Genomic DNA, 22108 nt, shown 5'->3' on the forward strand with positions numbered 1-22108 from the left:
TTCTGCGCATGACGCTATTTTGCGCGTCTGCGAATGCGCGAGTAGCAAAACCCGGAAGTAACCCTTTCCGGTACTTCCGGGTCGCCACGGGACGCAACCTGAAAAAACGTATCATGAAGCAAACGTAACAAGAGGTATGACTTTATAATAATTTATTATTTATACCCCACTCATCTGGCTGGGCTTCCCCAGCCACTCTGGGTGGCTTCCAACAAAATATTAAAATACAGTAATGCATCAAAATTAAAAGCTTCCCTAAACAGGTGAAGTCCAACATTCTCCTCTCACAGGGGCCAAGCACACACCTCAATGGGATGCCCACAAGCAGGCCCCAATCACAAGAAAGTGTACGTGCAAGGAAGTGATCTCTTTGGTTCTCCATTAGGGATGTTTGCTCAGAGAGGCCTGTAAGGTTTTCCAGGTGTGTCTGCACAATGCAGAGAAACCCAGCAAGAGCTTATTTTTTTAAATGACTTCAGAAATTCACTTCCTTTGCCCTCAAGCAGACATTATGTTGATTCAGAGGAGGACGCGGCTACAGCAATGGGATTTCGGCCATGCTGCATCCCCCACCCCAACCAGCCCTGTCCTCCCTCCCAGCCCAAAACTTCCAAGTGACAAGACCGGCCAAATCCCGAGTTTGAGGAGATGCTGTAAAACTCCATGTTCCCAAGGTAATTAGTATGTTTGGGAAGTGACAGGGGCAGTTCGTGAGGGAGAGCCAAGGTGAGGCTCCCCTAACTGAGAATCAGCACCTTCCGTCAGGCTGAGCTGAGGATCAGAATTGAAATGTACACTGGGAGTGGGGAGGTGGCCAGGCAGAGAGAAACCAGGTGAAGGTGCCCCAGAGACCATGGCAGAAGGGCCTGGAGAGAGAGAGAGGTTAGGCAGAGTCAGGCCATGCGTTTCTCAAGAAGCTGAGAAACAGCTGGGGCAAAGCTTCTCTTTCCAAAGGGGATCTGAACTCCCTTGACCAGCAGCGTAACTTCAAAGCTTAGTGAGCCAAGAAAAAGAAGCTCAGCTGCTTTATGGGGAGCAGGGAGAGATTAATGCTCCCCAAACTGGACTTTACCGCCTCCCTGTGCTAGGAAGAGATGCATGTGATGCAATTTACAAACTTGCTTGCTTCTCCTCTGGCTTTCCTGTTTCCCAGGGTGTCTTTCCAACTTGCCTTGCAAAGCTAAACCCGTCTCCAAAGTTTGCATTAAGCTTTCCCTTCCCTCACAGAAGCCGAATGGGAAACATTCTGACAGTTTTGTTCCCTGAGCTGCTAGGAAAGTTTGAGGAATATTCCGCTCCATTTTGGGCCAATGTCCATGGCGTTGATCACCCCTTGTGCAATGCAGCTTATTGATTGTTAAACCTTGTTAAACCTTTGAGCATTTCTCAAAGGCCAATATGGGGAATTAATACCCAAATACGAGTACTAAGAGCCAATTTGCGAGGAAGAGACAGATGTAAAAATCCTTTGGAGGGATCCCCACTCCATTCCATTCGAAGTGTACCTCCCCCCGGTTTATTTCATTTTACTTTCCTACAGTTTATTGGCAGCCCATTTGCTGACATTTTCTGGTCGATTTGCAGGGATGATAAACAAATACAACTGCAATAAAACCATAACAACTGGGGGGTGGAACCAAACCAGCACACTAGGTCTGCAGGACCAAAGATGGAATTGGCTATCCACAGTGCTGACTGGCTCCCTCTTTTCATGCTGTCACAGAGAAGTCTACCCTGCCCACCCCCAAAAAGAAGATAGTCATCGAGGCAACAAATGAATTGATTCAAAGCAAGGACATTCAGGCAACACACTTAAAATAATTATTTGACAGCTGAGCAAAATCATAGACTTGTAGAGCTGGAAGTTAACTTCGACCGCCCTCTAGCCCAACCCCTTGGCAATGCGGGAATTGCAGCTGGAGAACCCCTGACAGAGGACCACTCAACAACCTCTGTTTAAGAAAATCCAAGGAATAATAATAATAATAATAATAATAATAATAATAATAATAATAATAACTTTTTATTTAGACCCCGCCCTTCCCGGTTCAGAAAACGGGGCTCAGGGTGGCTAACAACAAATTTAAAACACTTAATTGTAAAAGCAGCATAAAATACAGTATAAAAACATGAATAGCAATAAAATTCAAAGTTCAGAAATCAATTTGGGGGAAGTCCATCGAATAAGCATTAGATAGTCACCAGGGCTAGCTGGCTGAATTGGTCCTACTTGGGCCAGCGAGGAGACCAGGGGAGAATTAGCTGTGGGGTCTCAGAGCAGGTAATCTTCATAAAAGGGGAGGGGGAGGGAAGGGAAGGGAAGGGAAATAAAAGATAAGGCTGAATTCAAATTAAAAGCCAGGTGGAATAGCTCTGTCTTACAGGTACTGCGGAAGGAAGTTAAATCCTGCAGGGCCCTAGTCTCATAGGACAGAGCATTCCTCCAGGTTGGAGCCATCACTGAGAAGGCCCTGGCCCTGGTGGAGGATAGTCTGACTTCCTTAGGGCCCGGGACCTCTAAACTATGGTTATCCATGAACCTTAAGGTCCTCTGTGGGGCAGACCAGGAGAGGCGGTCCCGTAAATACGAGGTCCTTAAGAAAGGAGAGCCCACTACCTTGTGACTGAGTCCATTCCACTGTCCAACAAGAATTCCTTTTAGGGGGAAAAAATTAAAATGGAAGATTGGCAGAGAAACTGAGGGAAGTCAAAAAAGAAGAATGTGTGATAAATTCTGATAGGGTTGTATAAATTTGTATTTGAAAATGAATAAAAAATATTATATAAAAAAAACAGAATTCCTTTTAGGGAAGAGGTCTGTGGGAGGGGGCAGACTGTGCATTGCACAGAGGGCTGGGCTGGATGAGACTTTGCTGGCCGACCCCCTCCAGATGTTGTTGCGACGGCAACTCCCATCATCCCTAGCCAGCACGAAGGCAGAGGCTGAAGTAGACCACTTGTGGGGTCCCTGCCAACTCAACACATGATTATATAGTGGCTGAGACAGTGCTTGAATGCCTATCTACCCCTTTAGCTACCCTTTTCCAACCTGGTGCCCTCCTGATGTTTTGGACTGTAACTCTCACTAGCTCCAGCCAGAATGGGCAAACAAGGAAGGGCAAACATCTGAACCCCAACTCCCATCATCAGCAACTCTTGGGCCATGCTGGCTGGGACTGATGGAAGACTAGCAATATCTGAATGTTCCCCATTCCTGCCCGTGAAGATAGCATCTTAAATAATGTTCCATGCCACTCCAGTCTCTGAGCGGTGAGAGAATCCAGGGGTTGCCTTTGTTGCAGCTCTTGCAATGGAGCCCATCCTTTTGGGATGTGGATGAGGACACTGCAGTGGCCAGCCAAGGCCATCGTCTTACAAAGAAACTTGCCTGGCCAGTTCAGCAGTAGGACCCTCTCTTTGATTCTAACCCTCCCTGGGTACAGGACCCCAAGAATCGGAAGGGACTCGTGGCATCATCCAGATTGACCCCATAATAATAAAAAATAATAATAAATTTTATTTATATCCCGCCCTCCCCAGCCGAAGCCGGGCTCAGGGCGGCTAACAACAATAAAACAGTACAAAAGTACTGTCCTAAGTATAAGCCCAATGAAGGTAAATATAATAAGCTGTTTCACGCCTAACTGGCGAGAGAGCAATGTTGCAGCAAAATTATATTCCAAAGCAAAGAACTGATCTGCCTCTGTCTGTGAATCCTCCCCCTGCATAAAGCAGTTTCTGGGCCACACGTGGATCGTGCCCATAGGCCTGGTGTCCTGCCTACCTTCCTTCTCTTCACCCCACACCCCACCATGAATAGCAATGCAGGGGTAGGTAAGACGAGAAGAGTGACTGGAGCCTTCCTAAGCTCAACTGCAATCCTCAGAGGCTTGGGAAGATTTGCAAAGTTAGCAGATTTTATTAGTAGCTCGGCTATTAGTGACGGAATGGGTTATTAGCACTTAAAGCAGTGGAACGTTCTTGCCTGCCTTGGCTGCGGCAGCTGCAAGGCTCTGTCTCTCAGCTCAGAAAAGATTAGCAGATTCCTGATGGTGGCAGGAAAGGTGACCTCGCTCCACCCCCACCCCCCGCCACTCCCCATCTTCCCAGTCCTTTATTAACCCCAGTTCAGCAAAGCTCAGCAACGCAGAAACGGTTTGTTTACAACAATCCTGGAAGTGTGGGCTGGCGCACACCAGCAGCCTGCAAAACGAACCCTCCTATGCGCACAGAGGAGACAATGACCTTAATGGATTAGAGAATTGGGCCAAAACTAACAAAATGAATTTCAGCAGGGAGAAACAGTAAGATGTAAGATTCTGCACTTAGGACTTAGGCAGGGATAGCCAGATGCATGAATAAAAGGGTGGGGGGGCACCTTGCTTGACAGCAGTCCCTGTGGAAAGGATCGGGGGGGGGGGGTTGTAGACCACAGGCTTAATATGAGTCAGCAGTGTGATGCAGCAGCAAAAAGAAGCTAATACTATTCTAGGCAGCATCAACAGAAGCGAAGTAGTAGTCCTGCTCTATTCTGCCTTGGTCAGATCAGACCTGGAGTCCTGTGTCCAGTTCTGGGCACCACAGTTTAAGAAGGATATTGACAAGCTGGAATATGTGCAGAGGAGGGAGGCCAGAATAATCCAACATCTGGAAACCAAGCCTGATGAATTGGGTATGTCTAGCCTGGAGACAGCATCTTAAAAAGCAGAGACATCACCTTGCCAACAAAGGTCCGTATAGTTAAAGCTCTGGTTTTCCCAGTAGTGTTGTATGGAAGTGAGAGCTGGACCATCAAGAAGGCTGATTGCCGAAGAATTGATGCTTTTGAATTATGGTGCTGGAGGAGACTCTTGAGAGTCCCATGGACTGCAAGAAGATCAAACACATCCATTCTGAAGGAAATCAGCCCTGAGTGCTCACTGGAAGGACAGATCCTGAAGCTGAGGCTCCAAGACTTTGGCCACCTCATCAGAAGAAAAGACTCACTGGAAAAGACCCTGATGTTGGGAAAGATGGAGGGCACAAGGAGAAGGGGATGACAGAGGACGAGATGGTTGGACAGTGTTCTCGAAGCTACCAGCATGAGTTTGACCAAACTGCGGGAAGCAGTGGAAGACAGGAGTGCCTGGCGTGCTCTGGTCCAGGGGGTCACGAAGAGTCGGACACGACTAAACAACAAAAGCCTGGATACGTTAGCTTTCTGAGGGCAGCAGCTGTTTGACAGAGGATCAGACTCCCTTAGAAGGCAGACTCTCCTTCATGGGTGGTTTGAAGTAGATATAATAATATAAATTTATTATTTATACCCCACCCATCAGGCTGGGTTTCCCCAGCCACTCTGGGGGGCTCCCAACAGAATATGAAAAACCTGACAAAACATCAAACACTAAAAACTTCCCTAAACTGGGCTGCCTTCAGATGTCTTCTGAAAGTCAGATTGTTTTTTATTTCCTTCACATCTGAAGGGAGGGCGTTCCACAGGGCGGGCGCCACCACTGAGAAGGCCCTCTGCCTGGTTCCCTGTAACCTCACTTCTTGCAGTGAGGGAACCGCCAGAAGGTCCTCAGCACTGGACCTCAGTGTCCAGGCAGAATGATGGGGTGGAGACGCTCCTTCATGGCTGTTGGGGTGTCTTCCAACTCTACAATTCTATTATTAAAAGGCAACATGAGAGTCATATTCAAATATCTGAAGCCCTGTCACACAGAGGATGGAGTAGATTTGTTTTCTGTTACTTGAATCGCAAGAATGGGCCTTTTCAGTGATGGCTCCCCCACTTATGGAATACTCTCCCCAGGAAGGCACACCCAGCTCCATCACTGACCACTCTTATGCACCACAAAAACACACGTTTCTTTCCAGGCAGGCTTTAAATATCAACCTTCTTTAGTGGGCAAGGTGCATTACGACAGCTTTTTATGTATAGTGGATGCTCAAGTTGTGAACGTGATCTGTGCAGGATGCACGTTCGCAACCCGCAGCATTCGCAACCCGCAGCAGCGTGTCTGCACACGTGTGGGTTGCGATTTGGTGTTTCTGTGCATGCACAAAGTGCGATTTAGCACTTCTGCGCATGCGCGACCGCCGAAACCCGGAAAAATGCAACCTGAAGCATCTGTAACCCGAGGTATGACTGTATCTGGATGTTTATAGCTTTTGTTCTGCTTTAGTTTTAATTTTTGTATTATATTGTAAGTCACTTTGTGTCTCCTTTTTCTTTTAAAAAAGCAACTAGTAAGAGGAAGAAATAATAAAACAGCATCACAAAAGGATTTTGACGAACCCTTAGGAAGAACTTAGCAATGATTAGACACTGGAAGGGAATGCCAGAGATGGTGGTGGAGTTTTTAAGCACAAGTGGGATTGAATCATAGAACTGTAGAGCTGGAAGGGAACCTGAGGTCATCTAGTCCAACCCCCTGCAATGCAGGAATCTCAACATGTGATCCCTTACCCAATTTGAAAGCATATTGCATGGATGCCTCACTCAGGGGCTCCCTTCTAATCCCAGGGTTCTGCTGGGTGAGCCCTGAACAGTTAAGATGTGATGGACTATGCAGAATTGGATAAATTAACAGGAAGGTTTCGAAACCTGCGGGACCAGAGATTCTTAGAAGACTGGAGCAAATATACGATTTATTTGAAAAGTAATAGTAATGAACAGATTACGCTAGTAGGACTGCAATAAGTTTTGTAAGGAGGACTATATGAAATATTTCAAGAAAGACTATGAGGAGAATTATTCGTTGATGATAATTAAGAGCAGAAAATCACCAGAGGTGTTGACAGAAGTCTAAAACAATGTATAAGATAAGAAGTTATGTTATGTGACTGTTGGAAATGTTATGTTAAAACAACTAACTATACATAAGATAAAAGTAAAGGTACCCCTGAACACTAGGTCCAGTCGTGACCGACTCTGGGGTTGTGGCGCTCATCTCGCTTTACTGGCCGAGGGAGCCGGCGTACAGCTTCCGGGTCATGTGGCCAGCATGACTAAGCCGCTTCTGGCGAACCAGAGCAGCACACGGAAACGCCGTTTACCTTCCCGCCAGAGCGGTACCTATTTATCTACTTGCACTTTGATGTGGTTTCGAACTGCTAAGTTGGCAGGAGCAGGGACCGAGCAACTGGAGCTCATCCCATCGCAGGGATTCGAACCACGACCTCCTGATCGGCAAGTCTTGGGCTCTGTGGTTTAACCCACAGCGCCACCCGCGTCCCTAACTATACATATACATATACATATATAATATATATAACAGTTAAGATGTGCAGCAGTTAACACATGTCAGACTATTACCAGGGAGAGACCAGGGTTTAAATCCCCACTCAGACACGTGAAGTTCAGTGGGTGGTGGGCTTGGGTGCCAGCCACTGTCTCTCAGCCTAACCTACCTCGCAGGGTCGTTGAGGGGATTTAAATGAGGAGAACCATGTTTGCCACCTTGACCTCCTTGGTGAAAAAAGGTGGGCAATAAATGCAATAAATTTATAAAGGTGGGATATAAATGCAGTGAAAATGAGAAGCAGGAGACGCAGGCCCTTCTGCCCCAGTGACAAGTGACCAGCAAGCAGATTGACTGTGAAGTAATAAGGTCTCTTCTCATAAGCAATCCTGATTAATGAGATTGACCTATCCTTAAGAGGCTTTCACTGATAAAGGTAATATGATTAATGTGTAATTCAAAGATCGTTCCAAAGCCCTGTGGGAGAGGAGGAGCACACTGTCTCTGCGGACATGGGTGGGGGGTCATTACTGGCTGAAATGGGTTGCAAGCTAATCTGCAGATATGCCCCAATTGATGTAAATAAAATAGTGTAACTCCTTGCAGACAGAACCACTTGGAGACTGAGACAGAACATTTAAAGCACTATGGTACCATTTCAAACGGCAGGGGGAAGTAATGGCCTTGGAGCCCTGCCTGCAGGTTTTTTATACAGGCACCTATCCTGCTATTAGGGACGTGGGTGGCGCTGTGGGTAAAACCCCAGTGCCTAGGACTTGCTGATCGTATGGTCGGCGGTTCGAATCCCCGCAGCGGGGTGAGCTCCCATCGTTCGGTCCCAGCTCCTGCCCACCTAGCAGTTCGAAAGCACTCCTAAGTGCAAGTAGATAAATAGGTACCGCTTTATAGCGGGAAGGTAAACGGCGTTTCCGTGCGCTGCGCTGGTGCCGGCTCGTCAGAGCAGCTTCGTCATGTGGCCCGGAAGTGTCTTCGGACAGCGCTGGCTCCCGGCCTCTTAAGCGAGATGAGCACGCAACCCCAGAGTCAGTCACGACTGGCCCGTACGGGCAGGGGTACCTTTACCTTTATCCTGCTATTGGAGTAGCCCACGGGACCTCATTCTGATCCAGTACAACAATCCTTTTAGCCTTACGCCTTAAGCAGGCGTTGTGGCAAATGGGAGAAGGGGAAGCGAAGATGCACATCAGCCTGTAAAGAGTCCGTCAGAGCAAACAACATGTTTGCTCCAAGATACTCCACTAAGGAAGTCAGACTATCCTCCACCAGGGCCAGGGCCTTTTCAGTGATGGCACCGGCCTGGTGGAATGCTCTGTCCCTTGAGGCTGGGGCTCTTCAGTATTTAACCTCCTTCCGTCGGGCCTGTAAGTCAGAGCTATTCCGCCTGCCTTTCAATTTGAATTCAGCCTGATCTTTTATTTCCCTTCTCTTCCCTCCCCCTCCCCTTTTATGAAGATTACCCACTCTGAGACCCCACAGCTAATTCTCCCCTGGCCTCCTCGCTGGCCCAGGTAGGACCAATTCAGCCAGCTAGCCCTGGGGATTATCTAATTGATCTTTGATTTTTGAATTTTACTGTTATTCATGTTTTTTATACTGTATTTTATGCTGCTTTTATAATTAAGTGTTTTAAGTTTGTTGTTAGCTGCTCTGAGCCCGGTTTTTGAGCCAGGAAGGGTGGGGTATAAATAAAAATTTATTATTATTTTATTATTACTCCAATTAAGAGTTGAAACGGCTCTGCAAGGGATGCCCAGATGTTCTTCCTTGTGTGCAACACAGCATAGATCAGGGTGGGTAGAGGAGGAGAGGCATTCACACTTATCTCTGGAGCTGCCACTCACTGGCCTGCACCCCCTTCAAACAACCTAATTATTGCCCGGAGGAGGGCAGAGCTCGTTTGTGTGTGCAAAATGATTAAAGTCATAACTAGCTGGACTAACTGCTGTTGTAAAAAAACAAAAAACAGATAGTTTGTCTCTTTGGGTGGATAGGGAAGGAAGTGGCAGCAGTGATGGTGGTTGTTGTTGTTTAGCCATTTAGTCGTGTCCAACTCTTCATGACCCCCTGGACCAGAGCACGCCAGGCCCTCCTGTCTTCCACTGTAAGACCACGAGGCAGCAGCCATGGGCATGTGGCTCAGCAAATCCATGGACAGGCTGCTACGTGGTCAACACTCTGGGGTGGAGGATTGGTGGGCTTCCTTGCGATGTGGAGGCTGTGTGAGAGAGCCACTGTGGTGTAGCATTTAGCATCAAACAAGGACCTCAGATGACGTTTGATTGAAAAGAAGTGGTATTGGTAAAAAGATTTTAAAGAAAATGTAAATGGGGATTGATAAAGGATAAATGCTAGAGGGTAAGGATTTGCTGAATTTAATATCTGAACTGGAATGCAAAATGGGAGGTGTGAGGAGGTCAAGAAACTAGTGAATGAACTATAAGAGATGAAAATATTAATTTATTCTCTGTTCTGTTTTTTGGTTTTTCTTTTCTTTCTTTTCTTTTCTTTTTTCTTCCTTCCTTTCTTTTGCTAATGTTTTGTTACTGTGTATTTTTTATATGTTTTGTTCTTGTATGCTTTTACTCTTGAAGTTTTTCTTATGTTTAAATCTTGAAATTTTTTATTGTTTGTGAAACTTTAATAAACATTATTTAAAAAACAAACAAACAAACAAACAAACAAACAAACAAGGACCTCAGAGAGATCTAGGTTCAAATCCCCTCTGGGCCATAAACAAAGATCACTGAGTGACCGTGGCACAGTTGCTGCCTTTCAGCTTAACCAACCCCACAGGGTTGCAGTGGGGATTAAATGGGGAGAACTATTTCAGCCACCTTGAGCTCCTTGGAGGAAGGGCGGCCTTCTCCCATCTCCTCCGTATTAAGCAGTTGGTCCCTTACCTTTCCCGCCCTGACCTGGCCACAGTGATCCATGCGACGGGCACCTCCAGGCTTGACTACTGTAATTCGCTCTACGCGGGGCTGCCCTTGAAGCTGTCCCAGAAACTCCAGCGGGTGCAGAATGCTGCAGCGAGGCTCCTCACGGGGTCTCTGCCATGGGAGCATATTCACCCAGTGCTTTACCAGCTGCACTGGCTCCCAGTGGAGTACAGGGTCAGATTTAAGGTGCTGCTTTTGACCTTTAAAGCCCTTCATGGCTTAAGACCTACAGGACCACCTCTCCCAGTATGCCCCACAGAGAGCCTCAAGGTCCATAAATATCAACACCCTAGTGGTCCTGGGCCCTAAGGAAGTTAGATTGGTCTCAACTAGGGCCAGGGCCTTTTCAGTACTGGCCCTGACTTGGTGGAACGCTCTGTCCCAAGAGACCAGGGTCCTGCGGGACTTGACATCTTTCCACAGGGCCTGCAAGACGGAGCTGTTCCGCCTGGCTTTTGGGCTGGACTCAGTCTAAGCCCTCCTCTCTTTTTTTCTTTTTTCTTTTTGATGGAACCCCTCATATAGGTTTTTGTATATAATTTTCCCCTCAGCTCTTTTTGCTGGCCCTTGCAGGACCAGAATGGATAGCTGGCCCTGGTGAATATTTGACATTTTCCCCCCTTATTGCTTTGATCTATAGGCTACCACTAAAACGAGGCTGCATTTTAAGCTGTATTCTAACTTATATTTCAATCAACTGTTTTTTTTTTGTTTTTTAAAAAAATGTTTTTACTGTACAGTGGTACCTCGGGTTACAGATGCTTCAGGTTACAGACTCCACTAACCCAGAAATAGTACCTCGGGTTAAGAACTATACCTCAGGATGAGGAGGCGCGGCGGCAGCAGCAGGAGGCCCCATTAGCTAAAGTGGTACTTCAGGTTAAGAACAGTTTCAGGTTAAGAACGGACATAAAAAAACAGGTGCGTTTTAAAAGATAATTCATCACCAGGAATACAGGCGGGAGAGATACCCTTAGTGCAACACTCAGCCTCAAAAGCCCTAAGCTGAAAGGTTAGTGCCCCAGAGGAAATGGGGCAAGAGAACCCAAAGAACAATGAAGAACATCAGTCCTCGCCTGCAGGCTCACAAAGTGAGAAGAGACAGACACAAGTGGAAAGGGAGGGGAGGGGAAATGGTTTGTAAGCAGCCACTTGTGTGGTGGCCTGGGGCGAACAAATTTTGCCCCCAAGCGACCAGAAGGGAGCCTTCTTAAAACTTGGATCCTTTTAGGCCATAAATTTCTGGGTAGAAAACAGACAGTCCTATGGTCCCCGCCAGTGTGTGCCTTATTTCAGTGGATGCATTTGCAAGGACGGCTGAAGCAACCAGTTGTGAGGTTAACGTATATACAGGCAAAGGAAGGTGCCTTTTACTGAGGCTATTTATGCCTAGATCAGCATTGCTGTGGAATCATAGAATTGTAGAGTTGGAAGGGACCCCCCTGGGTCATCTAGTCCAACCCTCTGCACTGCAGGAATCTTCTGCCCAACGTGGGGTTTGACAGTACATCCCTGAGACTAAGTGACTCATGTCCTACCAGCTGAGCAATGTTGGGCTATGTACCATCTTTGACCAGCAGGTGTTCTTCCTTTATCTCCATACCTGTCAGCCAACATGCTCAGTCAGTGCTACCTTGTCTTGACTAGCAGAAGTTCCCCAGGGTCTCAAGCAGCCCCCCTGGCCTGCTCATTTCCCCACAGTCGCCATACCTTGGACCCGTGGCTTCCTGCATGCCAAAGGACCTTGCACTCTTCTACTGAGTTATGGGTCCTCTCTCTGACCCAGCAGAGTCTGTCCAGGGTCTTGGGCAGGGAAAGAAATCATCCTCATCCATGGAGAAGATCTGTACTGGAGGTTTCAAATCTGGAGGTTTCAAAATTTGAACCCGGGGCCTTCTGCATGCCATAGCAGGTGCCCTGCCACTGAACTCCAAGTAGAAACGGATTTGTCTGAAGGAGAAGGGAGGCTTGGTGGAAGTCCACCCAAACCCATCCCAAATGCATTTAAAAATGTACAGTGGATGCTTGGGTTGCAAACATGTGGAATGCATGTTCACAACCCACAGCATCCGTAACCTGCAGTGGCGCATCTGCGCACACGTGGGTTGTGATTCAGTGCAACTGCACATGCGCAAAGCTCAATTTAGCGCTTCTGCGCATGAGCAACCACCAAAACTCAGAAGTAACCCATTCCAGTAGTTCCGGGTCTTGGCGGTCTGCAACCCGAAAAAACGCAACCTGAAGCGTCTGTAACCTGAGGCATGACTGTACATGACTCCTTGCAAATGGGAGTTTTCCCAAGACAGCTTACAACCAAATCTCCTTTTAAAGCCAATGTCTAAAAGAAAGAAGCTTAGATTAAAAGCAGCAGCATAAAACAATTCCTAATCCAGTACTGCAATTTAAAATGGGTAGCAGTTACAACCACCTCTGCAATGCATCGCGTAACCCAGAATGATGCCTTTTTGTACCACTCTGCCATTGTGGAAACATACAGGTCCCATAAGCATGGCTTTCTGGAGGTACGTCCATAATTGCTTCAGGAATAACTCCTCAGCCGCTCCTTCTGACCACTGGCCGTGCTGGCTGGGCTGATGGGAGTTGTAGTCCAAGAACATCTCAGGGGCTGCAGATGGTCTAAACCACCCATGATCTAATTAGTACCCACTGAAAGGAGGGATCACAAGGCACCACACCACAGAACAGTGAGAGCTGGTGGTTCCCAAACTTTTTCAGTCCCCACCCCCTTGGTTCCATAAACTTACCCCCAGTGCCCCCTACCCTACAAAAAGCATAATTCAGAATAGTGCTTTGTGCGACCCACAAACGAAAATAGTAATAACAAAATTCAAAACAGTAAACAGTTAATTGCACATTTATTCAAAATCCAACTCAAACTATGTAGTTTAACTAATTCCACAAAACTGATGAACCTGGTCCAGTAATACCAGTTTTCAAAGTGTGATAGTTGTTTATTCCTCTGCCCCCCCCCAACTACTGTCCCCTTGCCTCTTAACATGCCCCCTAGGTAATCCCACTGCCCACTTTAGGAACCACTGGTGTAAGTGGATGACGGGGGCTAAACACCTGTTGGCAAGACCCCCAAACTCAAGGTGGACCACAGCCTCAGGCGTCCAGCTGCAGCACATGTGGGATTGATGAATGCGCGCGAGAGCCTCTAACCCATCTCCGAGCACGAGGGCGCGAGAGCCTTACCTTGGCCTTCCCTGTGCTCTGCAGGATGTGGACGAGGGCTGAGGCCATCTCCTCCTTGTTCTTCACACTCAGGACTGGCTCCAGAACTGAGCAGAGGACCATGTAGTTGTTGGTGATGTACTCAGCAAACTCCTTGTACATTTCCATGGGGAGGATGCTCATGCTTTGGTAGCGCGACTTGATGCGGATCATGGGGCCCCCAGACTTGCCCTTGCTGGGGTTGGGGGTCACCACCGGGTACCACTTCTCCACAAACTGCCGGCCCGTGACGGAGCCCGCTGGGATGCTGACCAGCCCAATGAAGTTGGTCTTGTCCTTCTTCTTCTTCTTGTCGGTCTCCTTGTACAGGTGGACCGTGATGCCCCTCAGGGATGGAAGGTTGTTGAACTCAAAGTGCTCCCCCCAGAAGACATTGTCCGTTTTCAACTTGCATGTGGTCCGTGCGTAGAGGACCTCGTCCAGGCAGAGTTCGCACAGGTACTTCTTCTTGGCCGGCAAGTCTTTGGCTTCGATAATCCACACCTTGAGCATATTCTCCACCCGCCGGCTGTTGTCCTAGAGAAGAGATGCAATGGGGGGGGGGGGACACAGTCAAGAAGAAAGGAAGGATGTGCGGTAAGAGCATAAGGCTCCCAGGACGTTTCCGAGCACAATTCAAAGTGTTGGTGCTGACCTTTAAAGCCCTAAACGGCCTCGGTCTAGTATAGCTGAAGGAGTGTCTCCACCCCCATCGTTCTGCTCAGACAACACTGAGGTCCAGCTCCGAGGGCCTTCTGGTGGTTCCCTCCCTGCGAGAAGCAAAGGTACAGGGAACCAGGCAGAGGGCCTTCTCGGTGGTGGCACCCGCCCTGTGGAACGCCCTCCCACCAGATGTCAAAGAGAACAATAACTACCAGACATCTGAAGGCAGCCCTGCTTAGGGAAGCTTTTAATGTTTGATGCATTACTGTATTTTAATATTTTGTTGGAAGCCGCCCAGAGTGGCTGGGGAAGCCCAGCCTGATGGGTGGGGTATAAATAATAAATTATGATTATTATGATTATTATGAGAGCCTGATGGATCAGGCCAAAGGGGCCCCATCTAGTCCAGCACCCTGTTCTCACAGTGGCCCCCAGGGCAAAACCAGGACCCAAGAGCCACACTTTCCCCCTCCTGTGGCTTCTAGCATCTGGTATGCAGAAGCAGTGCTGCCTCCCACTGTAGAGGCAGAGCCAAGCCGTGGTGACTGCCAGCCATCCATAGCCCTCTCCTCATCCATTAACCTGTCCAATTCTTTTTTAAAGCCATCCAGGTTGGTGACCATCACTGCAACTATGGGTTCCATAGTTTAACTACGTGCTGTGTGAAGAAGGACTTTCAGCGTGTGGAGGGTGTGTTGGGTGTGTGGGGGGGGAAGCAATTACCCGCTGTGAGAATTGGAAGAACGAACGGCTTCATTATTTGCAACGTGCTAGAACAGAAAACCAATCCTTAATTACATTTTTAACTTTTAAGGAAATTACTGGCTCTTGGGAATTTGCATAATAACCCCCGCTTATGCTCGTTTCCCAAATATCACTATGATTTCTTCTCTCGCTGGCACCAATTTGCAAGAAGAAAGGAGGGCTGAGAACCTGTCTCTCTCTCTGTCCTCCCCCCCAAAACTACACATGCTTCACTTTCAAAAAAACCTATTTCACCGCTTCCAATTTGGCAGCCAGGAGAGCCTCAAAATTAAAGGGAAAGGTGTGGGGATGGGGGGGGCGCCCTAAGAGAAAAGAGAACAAATTGTAGACTACAGAAAACTGTTCTGCAGGTGTTCCCTCCGCTGTGCCGCAATTTCTCCACTGGGCTTGAGCAATGGGATAGTACTGCTGGCTTTTCACATCAGGTACCAGGGACCGCAAATGCATAAACACAGCCCCAGCCCCCCAGCCAAAAAGGAAAACCCACCCTCTTTAAAAGGGGCAGAGTTTTGAAAGAAAAGGCAATGCCTATAAATGCGTGGGAGGTCATACTTAAGGATTTGCATGAGCAAAAATGGTGGGCAGGTGAGAGGGAGGACCTTCTTGTGGGGCAGAAAGTTGCCTAAGCCTTGGTGCCTTTGACAACAATGATTATCTCAGCCTATGGCCAAGCTGGTTGGGTCTGGTGGGAGTTGGAGCGCCGAACATTCAGGGACAAGGGGATGGTAAAGGCTGGCTCATTGCATATTGAATCCCACAACTCTCCCCCAGGAGAAACTTTATGAAAGTTAAATTTATGCATGATCCACGGACGACACAATTGCCAAAACTCACCTTTTTAAAAAAGAACAAGAGGAAGTAACCTACAGGACCGCCTCTCCTGGTATGTCCTGCGGAGGACCTTAAGGTCCATAAATAACACCACTTTGGAAGTCCCGAGCCCGAAGAAGGTCAGACTGGCCTCAACCAGAGCCAGGGCCTTTTCAGCTCTGGCCCCGGCCTGGTGGAACGCCCTAGTGCAGGAGATCAGGGCCCTGTGGGATTTAACATCTTTCTGCAAGATGGAGCTGTTCTGCCTGGCCTTTGGGCTGGACTCAGTCTAAGCCCCCCCTCTCATTTATTTATTTTTTAATGGAACCCCTCATATGGGATTTGTATATAAATTTTCCCTCGGCTCTTTTTGCTGGTCCATGTAGGACCAGCATGGATAGTTGGCCCCGGTGAATATTTGACGTTTCCTCCCCTTATGGCTTTGATCTATAGGCTACCACTAAAACAAGGCTGCATTTTAAGCTGCATTTGAAACTGTATTCTAACTTATATTTTAATCAACTGGTTTTTTTGTTTTTGTTTTAATGTTTTTACTGTATTTATATTCAGTGTTAGCCACCCTGAGCCCGGTCTTAGCTGGGGAGAGCAGGGTATATATAAAATTTATTATTATTATTATTATTATTATTATTATTATTATTATTATTATACGCCTGCAGCCTGCACTACTCTTGGAAGTTATTTTAAGAGGAACTGTATTGGTTCTGCCATCTATGGACACGTACCTGGGAATAAGAGCATAAAAGAGCCCTGAGGCTGGATCAGGCTGGGGGCTTGTCTAGTCCAGGATCATGTTCTCTGAGTGGCCAGCCAGACACCTCTTGAGAAGCCTAAGGTCCTGATTGCAACAGCAACACTGCCCACCTGCAATTCCCAGCAACTAACATCCAGGGGCAGACTGCCTGCAACTATGGAAGCACAGCACAGCCATCAACTGAGGTCCAGGGAACCTGAGGCACCGCTTGAACTTGTGTATCACTCATTCACTAAGGTCATCCACAGGAGCGTCATTGTTCGCTCCCCTAGTTGACAAGACTCATTTGACAGCAACAAGAAACAAGAGGTTTATGGTGTCCTTGGCCCAGTCCTGTGGAACTCTCTGCCACTGGAGATTCCGCAGGATTGCCCAATCCTCTTTTAAAGCCAAGCAAGTTGATGGCCACCACTGTGTCCTGAAGTTCCACAGTTTAGCTATGTACTGTGTGAAGCTGCTGCTTAGCTTGTTCGGTACCTTGTTCGGGTGCACAGCACGGCGCAGATTCTCCATCCACTTGTCCCGCTCTGCTGCAGAGCGGCAGGAAAAGCATTTGCTCCCGGATGACGTCGTCACCTGGAAGAGAGGAAAGAAGCGAGAGTTTCTTGCAAGCTGACCCAACCTTAGGAGCCACGTATCTCTGTGATATGTGCCATCCTTGTAAGACCCTGCCCTACATTGTCCTTTTTTAAATTTTTTAAAATTTTTATTAAATGTTACCAAAAAAAAGAAATAGAAACAATACATAACCATACATAAAAACGTTTTATCTACACAATTTTCCAGAATGCAAACTAGAAAAGAAGAAAGGCAAAAGATAAAAGAAAGAAACAAGAAAAAAATGAAAAGAAAAAATACTTTTCATCATAAATTATTCCAGATTCATACTTCAAACATTACAATATTTAAATCCTAGTTAAATATTATAAAAGACTTCACCACACATCTCTTGGTTATCTAGTTAACTTTTATATCTGTTCTTCAGTCACTTCCTTTCCTTAAATTCTTTCATAGTCCATCTAATCTTTGTATTCTCTGTACTGTATTCTTCACAAGGTTAGTCTAAGCACAACCAAAATTTCGTGTTTGATCCCTGTTTTGTGTAAATATTCTTTTAAGCATTCCCATTGTTTCTGCACCATAGTTTTAGATTTATGCCTTATTATATCCGTCAATTTTGCTAACTCCAGATACTCACATAGTTTACTTAACTATAGTTTACTTAACCTACATTGTCCTGTATTGGGAAGTGGATGAGATTAGATGGCCCTGCTAATTATACCATCACAGCTCAGAACTGCCCTAATGTATCAAAGCACAATCCATAGGGTCCAGCAACGACCAGCCATGTGCTTCTAGGAAGCTGAGAAGGAAGGAATAAAGGGGACACCTCTCTCTTGTTGTTTGCCTGCAGCATCAGGGGTAGAATGCCTCTGGATGGAGAGGCTCGGCTCTCACAGGGAATGATTAACTCCCCAGTATGCTTGCAATAAGAGAGCTAGGCTAGATGGACTTTTGGTCAGATGCAACAAGGCAAAACTGTCACCAGAAGGGAGTTGCTGCCCTGGATATGTATTTTAATAAGCTGAACGGAGTGTGTATGACTTTACCAGTGCTTATCTTACATTTTGCCTGCTATTTTGTTAATGTTGTTAATATCGTTTTATAGATTATTAATGCTGTATTGATTTGTCAACCGCACAACACGACTTTTGCTTTCATTCTGACGCTTAGTTTATTTCTTCAGTTGTTGCTTTGTTAACAGTGTTTTATGGCTTGTAATTGCTTCACTGATGATTTGTTAATTATTCCATATGATTTATGCTGCATTTGTGATGTTCTGTTATGCTCTGCCGTGCTACTGTTAGCTATTGTTTGTAAGCCACTTTGGGATTCCTTAGAATGAATAGCGGCACAGGAATTCAATAAATCAAATCAAATATCAAACCACTGCATGTCCCAGCTTGGGGAAAGGAAGGTTAACGAAGGAGGAGTCAGGGTCTGGGGCCACGACGTAGCTAATCATGAGGCTGGCACAAAAGGAGAGCTGGTGGGAACCTGAGAACAAGACCCCCAAACCCACATGGCAAATGGGTGGCCAGTAAATAAATGAATGAACAAAAGAGCTGTGAGGTAGATTAAGGCTGGGTGAATTAATGTCTGAGAGTCTCACAGTGATTTCGTAACTGAGGGTTGTGGACGTGGACCTCGCCAGTCCTAGTTGGACCACTCCAACCCAGGTGTGGGGAACCCCAGGCCCCAGAGCCCCAAATGCAGCCTTCCTGATCTGTCTACCTGGAGTTTGGGTCTCCTCGCGGGCCCCTTTGAACGTTTCATGCCTGGCTGGATTGCGTCCATTAAAGCTTCTCTGGATGGAGGACAGAGAGGAGTGACCAGCGGGAAATGGCATCTATCGCCCCACCCCCTTTTGCCTCTGGCCCCACCTACCCCTGGCAGGTGGCCCCAGGAAGGCTGCCCAGAAATTAATGTGGCCCTCGGGCCTGAAAAACATGGCCCCCACACTGCTCTAACCTCTGCGCCATCTTTAAATATCTCAAGGGCTATCACATGGAGCAAGCTTGTTTTCTCCTGCTCTGGAGGGCAGGACTCGAACCCATGACTTCAAGTTAAAAGAAAGGAGATTCTGACTAAACATCAGAGAAGAGTTTTCTGACAGTAAGGGTTGTACGACAGGGAATGGACTCTCTTGGGAAGTTGTGGACTTGCCTTCATTGGAGGTTTTAAAGCAGTGGGTGTATAGCCACCTGTCATGGGTGGTTTAGCTGTGTTTCCTGCATTGCAGGGGGTTGGAATAGATAACCCCTGGGGTCCCTTCCAACTCTACAATTCTATGATCCATTGATCCATTATGTTTTCAACAATGTCATGACTTTTTTGTGTGTGGTTTTGATCAACAATATACACACTTTAACTTATACAGTCATACCTCGGGTTACAGACACTTCAGGTTGCACGATTTCGGGTTGCGCACCACGCCAAACCCGGAAATACCAGAACAGGTTACTTCTGGGTTTTGGCGCTTGCGCATGCGCAGAAGCACTAAATTGTGCTTTGTGCAGAGGCGCCGAATCGCAACCCATGCATGCACAGACACGGTGCTGCGAGTTGCGAACGTACTTCCCGCACGGATCACGTTTGCAAACCAAGCGTCCACCGTACTGGGATTGTGTTTTAGTCAAAAAGGTTTGGAATTTGGTTTATAAGGAAATATGTGGATTGTATCTTGCCCGACAGCGATTCTGTAAGATATTTTTGACGAAGGCAAAGCCATCCTATCATCACAAGAAATGCTCTAACCAGCCAACAGTATACAAAAAAGAAGTGTAGATATCTAGAGGGGAAGCTGCACACACAAAATACATACAGAGATGAAAATAGTGTCTTGCCCAAAAATGCACCTTTAAGATCACAACTTGATGTGGGAATGTGGCACTTAAGCCAGGGGGAAAGAAACAGTGGGGGGAGAAACAGAAATATAAATTGATCCCTGCAGGGGTTGGGCTAGATGACCCTTAGGTTCCCTTCCAACTCTGCAATTCTATGACTCTTGGGTGTACAATAGAAAATCTGAAACAGCACCACGGGAGGGGGGGGGACTCTTTCACATGCCCAGGCACCACATAGATTAAGCACATTATGCAATGGGTGGGGAAGCCCCAATAAAATGTATACTGCATTGAAGCCCAGGCTGTTATGTGTGTTTTATTTATTAATAAAGTTTTAAAAAATACAGGTATTAGTTTGCCAGGCCAAAATTCAATTAGTGCAGCGAGGAGGGAGGAAATCATTAGTTTCTCAAATCTAACTAATTTTGCCTCATTATCCTTGTTCCATGGGTGGGTGGCTCTTCCTAGAGAAGGCAAAATTGCACTCTGCAATTTTTGCTTGCTGCCTGAAACGAAAGCAAGGTAGAGAGGAACTCTGGAAGGTGTTTCTGCTGCAAGCCAAGCGCCTTATTGAAATGCAGAGCCCAGCCTCTCTCAAGGACAGTCATGAGGGTGGCATGGAGAAGCAACAGGCAGGGAGGCGCTAAGGGCAGTGGTGGCATTATGCTTGCGATACCAGGGTGGGGGAGAGCTGTGGCTCAGCAGCGAAAGCACCTGCTCGGCATGCAGAAAGAACCCGGTGTAATCCCCAGGTCTGGAAAGGACCCCTGCCTGCGACCCGGGAGACCCAGATAGGCCAAGGGCTTGTCTTGGTGGAAGGCAGGGCTTTTTCAGCCGTAACTCAATGGAACTCAGTTCCGGCACCTCTCAGGTGAGCACCATTGCCATTGTAAGAAAACAAGGGAGGCACTAATGGTGAGTTCCACCACCTCTTTTTCTAGAAAAATAGTACTGGTGGAAGGCAACTTCATTGGGTGCTGCTACATCAGCATGTTACTTGGAAGCACGAGGACAAAAATCTTGGTCCATTTTGTGGGTGACAACCACAGCTGAATGGTATACAGAAGATGCTTTTAATGCAGAAAGGCCCCAAGGTACAATTCCTCACTGGCATCTCCAGGTAGGTAAAGGTAAAGGGACCCCTAAACGTTAGGTCCATTTGTGGCCGACTCTGGGGTTGCGGCGCTCATCTCGCTTTATTGGCCGAGGGAGCCGGTGTACAGCTTCCGGGTCATGTGGCCAGCATGACTAAGCCGCTTCTGGCGAACCAGAGCAGCGCACGGAAACGCTGTTTACCTTCCCACCAGAGCGGTACCTATTTATCTACTTCCACTGTGACGTGTTTTCGGACTGCTAGGTTGGCAGGAGCAGGGACTGAGCAACGGGAGCTCACCCTGTTGTGGGGATTCGAACCACCGACCTTCTGATCGGCAAGTCCTAGGCTCTGTGGTGTAACTCACAGCGCCACCCACGTCCCTGCATCTCCAGTTAGGGCTGGGTACTCTGTTCTGAAACGCTGGAGAGCTATTGCTTCCAGCCAGTGTAAGCAACACTGAGACAGAGAGATCAATGTTTGATTTCCTGTCTTCCTGTGGAGCAATGTGCTCACCTCTGGAGGGGGCAGGGGGAAGCAGGACGCCGGGAGCGATGGGAGGGAAGGCTAGTGGCTGCTGTGTGTCCTCATAAGTCAGGGCAAGCTTGTGGGTGGAAAGAGCAGGCAGAAATCCTGCAACCCAGATAAATTATGCAAACGGAGGCATCTGCATGGATGCGTTTTGCAAAGTTTGGAGGACAGCGGAAGGTGCAGTGCAACAAAGCTCTGCAACTGGACCTTACCTCGGAAAAGAGTTCTGCTCACTGCACCCTCCCATCACCACAAAGCTCCCCCCATGCAGCCCCAAACACGCACTTTGTGCCAAACAGTCAGACTGCCTGCGCCCTCTCGATGTTGCATGCGCACTGCTTGTTCGCAGTCACTTGGGACTAACTCCCTTATGGGATAGTTCCATGTGTATATATACTTTTGTAACCTAAGACTGCCTTCAGGGATCTAACTGTCAACTGAATGAATGTGAGTAAACGACTTTTATAAAATATACACAACAATAAAATTGTTGTGTATATTTTTTAAAAGAGGGACAAGAAGGGATCTTACCAGAAATCTTATATAGAGAGGTTCAGACGAACCTGCAACAAGCAAACTGCTGTGCATTTAAAGGGGAATGTTGAAACTCTGCTAAGACACAGAACTTGCTAACGCAAGTT

The 22108-nt window shown here is 47.2% G+C and overlaps 1 protein-coding gene and 1 long non-coding RNA gene across 11 annotated transcripts in view; one reads left to right on the plus strand and one right to left on the minus strand.

The window, feature by feature from the left end:
- Positions 1–22108, plus strand: part of LOC308579117 — a 522075-nt gene that overhangs the window by 245467 nt on the left and 254500 nt on the right. The gene's annotated exons all lie outside the window — the stretch shown is intronic.
- Positions 1–22108, minus strand: part of DAB2IP (DAB2 interacting protein) — a 319383-nt gene that overhangs the window by 50238 nt on the left and 247037 nt on the right. For all 10 annotated transcript variants that reach the window (XM_081179660.1, XM_081179662.1, XM_081179664.1 and 7 more), the window contains 2 exons: positions 16914–17012; positions 13406–13960 (listed from right to left, as the gene is read on the minus strand). In XM_081179660.1, coding sequence (XP_081035786.1) covers positions 13406–13960; positions 16914–17012 — 654 coding nt within the window. The remainder of the gene's footprint in view (positions 1–13405; positions 13961–16913; positions 17013–22108) is intronic.

This window comes from Podarcis bocagei (assembly GCF_964188305.1).
Source record: "Podarcis bocagei genome assembly, chromosome: Z".
Lineage (NCBI taxonomy): Eukaryota > Metazoa > Chordata > Lepidosauria > Squamata > Lacertidae > Podarcis > Podarcis bocagei.